Genomic DNA, 10,850 nt, shown 5'->3' with positions numbered 1-10,850 from the left:
CTGTGAGTTCAAGGCCAGCCTGGTCTACATAGCGAGTTCCAGGACAGCCGGAGCTACAGGGAGACCCTGTCTCGAAAAAGACCAAAAAAAAAGAGAGAAAGAAAAAAAAAATTTTTTTTTTTAAATTTATGTTTTTAGTTTTTGGTCTTTTTGAGACAGGGTCTCTGTGTAATCCCTGGCCCGGAACTCATCTTGTAAAGCAGGCTGGCCTTGATTTTACAGAGATCCACCTGCCTCTGCCTCCTGAGTCCTGGGATCAAAGATGTGCACCACCACACCTGGCAGATATTTCCTTGATTACTTGCATGTTTGGTAATATTTTTATTGGGTACTAGACTATTATTATTATTTTTGTCTTTTTGAGACAGGGTCTCTCTGTAGCCCCAGCTGGCCTCCAACTCACAGAGATCTGCCTGCCTCTGCCTCCCAAGTGCTGGGACGAAAGGCGTGCGCCACCACGCCTGGCCTATTATTTCTTTATGAGTGTATTGTCTGCATGTACATAAGTGTACCCAAGTCATGCAGTTGCCATGGAGGTCAGAAGGGGGTGTCTGATCCCCTCAAACTAGCGTTAGGATGGTTGTTAGCCACCTTGTGGATGCTGGGAATTGTACTCCTGTCCTCTGCAGGAGCAGCCAGTGCTCTTGACTGCTAAGCCCCATTTCTCCAGCCCAGGTACTAGACTTTTACTACTTTTTGAGACAGGTCTGCCTGTAGCCCCACCTGACCTGGAACTCACTATGTAGCTGGGCTTATTTTTATTTTTAAGATTTAAGTATGTGTGCATACAAGTGCATGCGTGCACACACATAAGCTCATGAATGTAGTTTTTTGCAGAGGCCAGAATGAGGTGTTGTAGCCACTGGAGCTGCAATTAACTAAACTTGGGTCTTGTACAGGAGCAGTGTTCATCCTTAGCTGCTGAGCTCCAGCCCCTGGGCATTTTGACGCTTGATATTATATACTGGAGTCAAGAAGTAGAACTGGCTTAGTTTCAGGGTTGAACACATTGTTTTTACAAATACCACAGAAATAGTTTACGAGAATCATGGTTCATAAATTTAGAGGACAGACTCCTCTGTCTGTGGTTATAAATTTGAATTTGCAGAGACAAAAAATACCTTTTTAAAAAAATTCTGTACATTCTTTGTATTAAAGAGAGGATGGGAGCTACTGTTTATTCTTGAGTGTGTGCCAGCATTAAGGGAGGTCTCGGGGAAAACATAAAACACTTTGTAGAGCCCTTCCAGCAGCCTGCTTTGGGTGTATGCCAAGGAGTGGTATCACCGGATCACATGGTTGATTTATTTTTAGTTTTTAAAGAATTCTCTACACCGATTTTCACAGTGGTTACACCAGTTTGCATTCCTACCAGCAGGGTTTCCCTTTCCCCACATCCTCACCAGCCTTTGGTGTCATCTGTTCTCTTGATTTTAGCCAGTTTGGGGTAAGATGAAATCTTTTTTTAAAAAATTTTTTTATTTTTATTTTATATATATGAGTGTATTGCCTGCATGTGTGTAAGTGCACCCATGTTGTGCAGTGCTCATGGAGGTCAAAAGATGGTGTCACATTCCCTGGAACTGGAGCTACATATGGTTGTTAACCACCATGTGGGTGCTGGGAATCAAATCTGGGTCCTCTGCAAGAGCGGCCAGTGCTCCCAGCTGTTGAGCCATCCAGCCCTATAAGATGAAATTTTTTTTTTTTTGGTCTTTTTTGAGACAGGGTCTCCCAGTAGCCCCAGCTGTCCTGGAATTCACTATGTAGACCAGGCTGGCCTTGAACTCAAAGAGATCCGCCTGCCTCTGCCTCCCACATGCTGGGATTAAAGGCGTGTGCCATCATGCCTGGCCCAAGATGAAATCTTAAAATGGGTTTGATTTTCATTTCCCTACTTACTAAGGATGTTGAACAATTTAAAGATGTTTCTTAGCCATTTTTATTTCTTCTTTTGAGAGCTCTCTCCTCAGATCCATAGCCCTTTTTTGTTGTTTTTAAATTTATTTGTATGTGTATGAGTGCCTTGTCTGAATGTAAGTGCACCCATGTCTTGAAATGCCTGCAGAGGCTAGAAGAGGGCATCAGATCCCCTGGAACTGGAGTTACAGAAGGTCGTTAGTGGCCATTAGGGTGCTGGGAACTGAACCTGTGTCCTCTTGCAATGACAGTGGCTTAGCCACTGAGCCATTTTCAGGCACCCCCCCAGCCCATTTTTTTGAGTCATTTGTGTACTTTTTTCTTTGTTTATTGAGTTCTTTATATATTTTAGATATTAGTCCTTTATCAGATGTATATAGCTGGTGAAGATTTTCTCCCACTTTTGTGGGCTTCCTCTTCATTCAATTGGTTGTTTCCTTTGCTGCGCAGAAACCTTTAAGTTTAATAGGGTCCCGTTTGTTAATTGTTGACCTTAATTCCTGAGTGACGGGTCTGATTTAGAAAGTCATATCTCGGGGCTGGAGAGATGGCTCAGTGGTTAAGAGCGCTGACTGCTCTTGCAGAGGACCTGGGTTCGATTCCCAGCACCTACGTGGTAGCTACGAACCGTCCTTAACTCCAGTTCCAGGGGAATCCGAAGCCCTCTTCTGACCTCTGTGGCATTGCACGACACGGGTACACTCACATACATGCAGGCAATACACTTGTACACATAAAATATATAAAAGAAAAAAGAAAGTCATTTCTTGTACCTGTGTCTTATAGGTGCTACCCGTGTTTTCATCTAACAGTTTCAGCATTTTAAGTCTTTTGGAGTTGCCTTTTATGTAGTGTCTAATTTCATTTTTCTCCACATGGAGACCCAGCTTTGCCAGCACTGTGTATTGAAGATGCTGTCTTTCCTCCGGTGTCACATGGCATTTGCTTGACCTTCATCATTGTCTTCTGTACTCTGGACATTTTAGTCATACGTTGTGGAACCATCATTGACTTAAGTTTTTTTTTAATTACATTTTCTGTGTGTATATGTGTGTGTACAAAACATTTGGAGGTTACTGAGTGGGGTAAGTTCTTTGTTTTCATAGTGTGGCTTCCGGAAATTAAACTCAGGTCATTAAGCTTGGCAGCAAGTACCTTTACCTACTGAGCCATATTGCTGGTCCTGGCTTAAGTTTTGTTTGGTTTTGTCTTGTTTTTTGTTTTTTTTTTTTGAGGCAAGGTTTCCCTGTAGCTCCAGCTTACCTGGAACTCACTATGTAGAGCAGGCTGGCCTTGATATCATAGAGATATGCCTCTTGAGTACTGGAATCAGTGTTATGAGCCACCAGGCCCGGGCCAGGCCCGGGTAAGCCTGGCTTAAGTTTTTTTAATTCTTATTTTGACACAGGGTTTCACTGTGTAGCCCTGGCTGGCATTGAACTTGCCTGCCTCTGCCTGGATAGTGCTGGGGTTAAAGGCTGGTGCCACCACATCAGGCCTCTTAAGAAGTTTTGACAACCTGTTAGTGGGTAGTTAAGTCCTGTCCTTCATTTGATCAAGAAATTGATGTCCCTTGTTGACTCCTCTATGCTTAGCACAGTGCCTGGCAGTTAACCACCCCCTAGGTGAGCACACTTGGGTTTACAGTGGTGAAATTGAATGTATTAATTAGGACTCTGAATTGCAAATGAGTGAAAACTAAGGTTGCCTTAAGAGAAAGTCAGAAACACTCGACTCTTTATTGGGATGAAAGAACTGAGGGTCGGTAACCATAAGTTTTCCTGCATCCAGGTGCCCATTGTCATCAGGGTCCCCTGCTTGTCTCAGCTCTGCTGTTCTTGGTGTTGGTTTAATCTAGCACAGGTTCCCCCCTAACTGTGGCACATGGGCTAGTTAATGAGAAGTTCCAGGGTTGCTTAATCTGCTTACCCTGAGTTCTTTTTCAACAGTTCAAATGAAAGACCTGGATTGACCACTTACTGTGTTAGTGTCTGTATCGGAGCACATTGTGGTGGGCAAGCAAGCCGGTAGAATATGTAGGCATGTTCTGGATGAGGAATAAGAGTGGTCAACAGTGACCCAGGCTTTAAAGGAAAGTAGAGTGTGGTGCTGTGCACCTGCCATCTCAGTATATGATATGCTGAGGCAGGAAGATGTCGAGTTTGAGGCCAATCTGAACTACATACATACATAAAGGCCAGTCTGAATTATATCCATATATTAATTCCAGCCTGAGCTACTTAGCAAACCCTCTGTCTCAAAGCAGTAAGAGGAAGGCCAGTGTTAACATTGTTAGATGAAAGGTGGACAGACACTGGGCAGTTGGGCAGGCGACAGCAACTCCTTAATTAAGGTCCAGGTAATTGAAATCCAAGTGGAAATGGGATTCTATTAATAACTTTGCTAGCCTTAAGTAAAGTTGGAGTACTAGCCTGAGGTAAAGTCTGGGGTACATTTAAGCATTGAGTCATTTCTGCCTGTTTGTTCAGTCACTGTTGAATGCTGTCTTCTAGGAGTTAAACTTCTGGGGATAGAGGAAAATCAGAAAACATAAAGAGATAATTGGGGCTGGAGAGGTGGCTCAGCAATTAAAGAGCTTAAAGAGCATAGGCTGTTCCAGCTCCTGCATGGCTGCCTACAGCTGTCCATAACTCCAGTTCCAGAGACTCCAACACCCTCTTCTGGTCTCTGGGCATTGCATACTCGTGGTGCACTTGGCTTAGATGTAGCACAATATTCATACACATAAAATAAAACCTAATTTTTTTTTTAGAGATTGCCGAGTTGTGTAGTCTCACTACTTTAGGATTCCAGAAGAGGGGCTGGGGATGTAGCTCACTGGTAGAGCACTTGGTTTAGCATGTGCAAGGCCCTGGGTTAATCCCTAACACCACCCCCAAAAGAAAGGTAGTTCGGAAGTGGATAGAAATGAACAGTGGAAGAAAGATTTATTGTTCTTATTACTGTTCTGAGGCATTTTACAGGGAGTTCTGGATTCTAGAATTTACTAACATGCTTACATGCCATATCTTCTCTCCACAGTACTGGACCAAGTACAGACCTTTCTCCCACAACTGGCCCAGGCCAACGAAAAGCTACGAACCGAAATGGCAGTTGCTCCACCTGGCCATTTCAATATTGAAAATATTGATGAAACTTCTGGAAACGTTATACAAATGGTAACAATTGTTTCCATTTCATAGGGTGATGTCAGCACTGTCCTTATCACTAGAAGGGGGAAAAAATGTTAGTTTTACGTGTGTATATGCACGTGTGACTGTGAGTGATGGGGGTTGGGCTGTACATTGTAGAGTCGCTCTCTCCTACCTACTCTTTTTCTTGTTGTTGCTGTTGCTTTTTTGTTTGGTTCTTTGAGAAGGGTTTTCTTGTAGCCCCAGCTGGCCTGGAACTCATTATGTAGACCAGGCTGGCCACAATCTCACAGAGATCCACCTGCCTCTTGTGTCTCTGCTGGAATTAAAGGCATGAGCCACTATATCTGTCTTCTACTTTCACTTGGGCTCTGGAGATTGAACTCTTCTTGTACCTTTTACCTGCTGAACCATCTTACCAGCCCTGAAAAACATAGAACCTGAAAGCTAAGAAATAGCTAAACAATCAAAGGAAAAAAATAAAGTGAATATTGGGCATGATAGTCTGTATTAACTTGACCAGTGTGAGGTAAGGTCAAATGTAGGACTGGGCTATGTGTAGCACGATCTTGTCCCCAAAACAAAATGAAGGAGCGGGGAGATAAATAGGAATTATAAAACAAGAAACGTGAGGTTTTCCATTTTATATCCAAGCGCTAATTTTGTATGAACCTGTTTGTGCAGGTTTCTACAGAGGCTAGAAGGGCTGGCCTCAGGCTCACAGAGAGCCACCTGCCTCTGTCTTCCAAGTGCTGGGAAGCACTTGTGAGTGCTTTATGCTCAGCAAGCCTTTTTTTTTTCTAAATGTTTTATTTATTCTGGGGCTGGAGAGATGGCTCAGTGATTAAGAACACTGGTTGTTCTTACAGAAGACCTGGGTTCGAATCCCAGCACCCGCCTGGCAGCTAACAACTGTCTGTAACTCCAGTCCCAGGGGATCTGACAGCCTCTTCTGACCTCGGGCATTGCACGACACAAGTGTACTTACCTACATGCAGGCAATACACGCATATACATAAAATAAAAAATAATTTTTAAAAATTTATTTGGGGCTGGAGAGATGGCTCAGCGGTTAAGAGCACTGACTGCTCTTGCAGAGGACCCAGGTTCTATTCCCAGCACCCACATGGTGGCTATGAATCGTCCTTAACTCCAGTTCCTGGGGAATCTGAAACCCTCTTCTGACCTCCGCAGCATTGCACGACATGGGTGCACTCACACGGAGGCAGTACACTCATACACATAATAAAATAATTTAAAAAAAGTTTTATTTTTGTTTTGTCTTTTTAAATATTTTGTTTTTTAAAATATTTTATTATTTTATGTGTATGAGTGTTGTGCCTGCATGCAGATAAGTGCACCCTTGTCATGCAGTGCTGGCGGAGGACAGAGAGACTGTTAGATCCCTGGAACTGGAGTTACAGACAGTTAGCTGCCATGTGGGTTTCGGGAATTGAACCCAGGTCTTCTGCAAGAACAGTCAGTGTTCTTAACCGCTGAGCCATCTCTCTAGCCCATTATTTTTATTTTATGTGTTTGAGTGTATTGGCTTCATGTGTGTAAGTGCACTCATGTCGTGCAGTGCCTGTGGAGGTCAGAAGAGTCCAAATCCCCTGGAACTGGAGTTATGGATGATTTTTAGCCACCGTGTGGGTGCTGGGAATCGAACCTGGATCCTCTGCAAGAACAGCCACTGCTCTTAACCACTGGGCCATCTCTCCAGACCACTCAGCAAGACTTTTTAAAGACATTAGTAGGCTGGGTGTGGTGGCGCTTGCCTTTAATCCCAGCACTTGGGAGGCAGAGGCAGGCGGATCTCTGTGAGTTCAAGGCCAGCCTGGTCTATATAGTGAGTTCTAGGACAGCTGGGGCTACAGGGAGACCCTGTCTCACAAAGACCATTTAAAAAAAAACAAACAAAAAAAAAGTTAGTGAAACACAACTAAAGCTGGCTTTGCCCTTAAAGTAGATTTTGGCACCTGAAAGTGTGAAATTGCTGTGTCACATTAAACATACTCCCTAATATTTGTGTTCCAGTATTTATATTTAATATTGGTCTTTCTTATGTTGCTTTATTTTGCTTTGCTATAAGATTTATTTTTATTTTATGTGTATTAGTGTATTGCCTGCATGTGTGTAAGTGCACCCATGTCTTGCCATGCCCAAGGAGGTCAGATGATGACATCAGGTTCCCCTGGAACTGGAGTTATGAATGATTGTTAACCAGCATGTGGGTGCTGGGAATTGAACCTGGGTCCTATCCAAGAGCAGCCAGTGCTCTTATCCTCTTGAGCCATCTCTCCAACCCCTAAGATTTACTTTTATTTATATGTGCATATCTATGTCCGTGTCTGCTACCTTGTGGGACCAGAAGAAAGTGTCAGATCCCCTGATGCTGGACTTACAGGTGGTGTGTGCCTCCTGATACAGGTAATGGGAACTGAACTGGGGTCCTCTGGAAGAAGTTTTAAGCATTCTTAACCACTGAGACTTCTCTCCAGCCCACTATTTTGCTGTATTAAAACATGTTAGAGAACTTCCCTGAAGTAGATTACTCAACCTGATACTTTTTACAGGATGTGGCTTTATTTGAAATGAATCGGTCTGATTTGAAAGAAGAGGACAGTTCGGACAAGAGCTCCCAAGATGATTCAGAGGGCAGTTCAGAGTCTGAGGATGAAGACGATGGTATCCCATCTGAAGTCACCATAGAGAACTTTAAGCTTCCGAATTCAGAAAGTGTCAAAGGCAAGATTGAAGTTTTGGACAGTCCAGCAAGTAAAAGAAAGAAGCAGTGAAATAAGTGATGTGAAAAGAAACAGGTACTGCCTACTGCCAGTTCTGAGAGAAGGGTACAGTTCCCAGGCTGATTTGCTTTCAGGTACCTAGGGTACTCTTAATTAAGACAAGTTCTTGCTTCTGGGAGCACTCAGAATGGAAAGTGTGCAGAGTTTCACTGCAGGGAGAGTAGTACCCTTTAATACCTGAAAAGGGAAATACTGAAGAAATAAGTTGACAGGTGCATGCAGGCTCTGGCTTAATATGATGTGGTCTGAACAGCTGGTGTTCAAGGACTTGGTGAAGCTAATCTGCTTGTATGTGCTCAAACCCAACTATTCGTTAGAAAATTCGCGCCCTCCAAATTAAGTTTTCGGCTTCTTTCTGTCCTAGGCAGGTTGCAGTTTGTTACCTAAGGACTGGTACTAGAGACAAGCCCAGAATAATGACCTCCTTATTTAACGTGATGGTGGATGTATTTTATTCAGAAAAACCAAAGTTTCCTTTTCAAGATTTGTAATGCATAGCACTTTGACATTTTATGAGGGTAGACTAATCTGTGCTCTTAAACTAAAGAGAGATTCAGTGTTAAGCTGGGCGTGGTGGCGCACACCTTTAGTCCCAGCACTTGGGAGGCAGAGGCAGCTGGATCTCTGTGAGTTCAAGGCCAGCCTGGTCTACAGAGCGAGTTCCAGGCCAGCTGGTGCTACAGGGAGACCCTTTCTCAAAAAGACCAAAAAAAGAGGGATTCAGTGTTTATAAAAATAAACTTTGTTACTGTATGAATGTGGACTCACGTCAAAAGAGCTAGAAGAATCATCTCTCTTTGAAACAGAACAGTACCCAAAGCCCAAAGAATGATTCCAGTGCCAAGTGAAGAGTTTTGTGATTACTCACAGGGCAGTGGGTGACTCAGGTAGCACTTCACTGTCCTACCAGTCTGGATTTTTTATCTAAGGGTAGCAAGGGGTGGGGTGGAAGAATGGGGTGAATGAGCAAAGAGTAAAGGAGCAGTCATTAACAATCACCCCAGGAGGATGCTTGATTATAGAACCATGGGCCTGTTATCTGGAGAAAATGGTAGACCTTCAATGTCCATTATCTCATCTATTGATGTACAGAGTGTGTTGGTTGCTTATGTTTATCTTTGCCTCCATTGTCAGCCAGGATTTCTAGTCAGTGGTCAACGTTAGCTGCTCTCTCAGACCTGTCAGGGTATCAGGCCTCCATAACTAGTTCTCCCATATTCCATCCCATTCTCCAGTTCTTACATTTTTTTTGCCTCTTCTTCCATAGTCCTTGAATCTTAGAAAGAGAGGTTATGGTCATTTTTTGTTACGCCTTGAGAACTGGGCTGCTGTTGTGGCTGCTGGACCACAACAACAGAATAGACTGCAGTCATGGGTACTTGCACTAAAATGATACACACTCATCCAAAGGGTCTGGTTCCAGGATGGTGCCCTGAACCAGGGGGAAGAAGCATCCTACACATTTGTATGGTCCGTATCACATGCGCCCTCTTCTAAGTGGGTCAAAGCACCAGTTACTTTGCCTCATCTGTTATGGAAGCACAGCTCCAAGTGTCAGTGAGTGCACACCAGGTCTGTGAGCAGCTGGGAGCGAACGCAGAGCCATCTTGTGGACCTATTTTTCCTCATTTGTGAGGTCTTTTTGTTTAGCAGAAACGTACTTGTATGGGTATGGTTCACAAGTTTAGCAGTAAACTTGGCCAGTGCTATTTGTATTATTGATCTAGAGCTCCTGCTTAGGGACTAAATAAAGTAAGTGGGTATTTCTGTAATAATGGGTTCACATCTTGGTGAATGCCAAGCCACAAAATCATGAACAGGACATAAAAGAGCGAAGGATTTTTTATTGAAGTGGCTACAAACTTGTCCCCTCATAGTCCTCTGCTGGAGAAGAGAAAGCTCTAAGGAAATGTTGGGTGTCACCATGCCTCATTTCCCCCGCCTGTTGTACCCTTTTGGGGCTCTTGGGAGATAGCCACAATGTGCTGTTTCTGCCTTTTTGGACACAGTGGGTCATAATCATATAAAGGCCCATTTTTAGGTTCAATCCAAGTTAGTACATTTTTGCAAAGTAGCATGTGTGAGCCACATTCAATTTATACATTCCTGCTACCAGGGCCTCACATGTAGAATGCAATTGTGGTGTGCTTTATTGATGTTCACATGGGAGGAACTGTAATGGTTTGGGGGATACCCTGTAAAATTTTTCCCAATTTTGCAGGGATGGGGGGTTGCAAAATATTCCAGGGCATACCAGCCTGACTAGAGTGAGCCCTCCATATACTAAACAGATGTTTTGGGTTGCTGCCATGGTTGCTTCCCATTGCAAGAAGTGGTTCCCTTTGGTGACAGTTGGTAGTGACATTATGACTCCATGGACGTAATTCAGAGGATAATTTCATGACACATACTTAACGACAGAGGCAGTCTCCTCATTTGGGCATAATAGTTTTTTGGCTCCAAGTTTTTGATGTGGCTTTTAGTACCAGATATCAATACCCTCTTGTGGAGTGGTCTGTACAAGGTATTGGAAGGATGTTGCCTGCGTCCATAACATGCTAATAGTCAAGTACTTGCGGTCTATAGCCAAGCCAAACAGCAAATGACAGTTCCCCTTTGTGACCTGAAGAGCACCCTCTGACACTTAACAGTAATCATGGAGGCGGGAAGTTTGTATTTTAAACCCCGGTTGGTGTCCCCTTCTCTTGAAGCCAGAGTACTTGCTTCAGCAGTAGGGAATGACTGTTCAGCTCTATTACACAAATAAGTATGGATGGTGTCAAGTGTATTTATGGTGTGGGGACCTCTGGGATCTCCGTGGTCAACAACTTACAGAGAGGTAGACCACCCCAGACACTAAGGTTTTTATATAACAACCTTATGGCTTCTGGAAGCATTCTTCATACATGTATGGCATCTAAACTTGAGCTGCTGTTTAACTGTATGAGTCATATTAATAGTCTGGTTTCTG

The 10,850-nt window shown here is 43.5% G+C and overlaps 1 protein-coding gene across 1 annotated transcript in view; it reads left to right on the top strand.

Annotated features, from left to right (window-relative positions):
* Window positions 1-7,891, top strand: part of CUNH12orf45 (chromosome unknown C12orf45 homolog) — an 11,586-nt gene extending 3,695 nt beyond the window's left edge. Inside the window, exons 3-4 of the mRNA XM_008843138.3 lie at window positions 4,963-5,099; window positions 7,649-7,891. Coding sequence (XP_008841360.1) covers window positions 4,963-5,099; window positions 7,649-7,870 — 359 coding nt within the window. The 3' untranslated portion in view covers window positions 7,871-7,891. The remainder of the gene's footprint in view (window positions 1-4,962; window positions 5,100-7,648) is intronic.
* The last annotated feature ends 2,959 nt before the right edge of the window (window positions 7,892-10,850 follow it).

The sequence above is a fragment of the Nannospalax galili genome, unplaced genomic scaffold (genome assembly GCF_000622305.1).
Source record: "Nannospalax galili isolate Female #2095 unplaced genomic scaffold, S.galili_v1.0 scaffold39, whole genome shotgun sequence".
NCBI classification, from domain to species: Eukaryota; Metazoa; Chordata; class Mammalia; order Rodentia; family Spalacidae; genus Nannospalax; species Nannospalax galili.
This window is presented reverse-complemented; position numbering and strand designations above follow the sequence as displayed.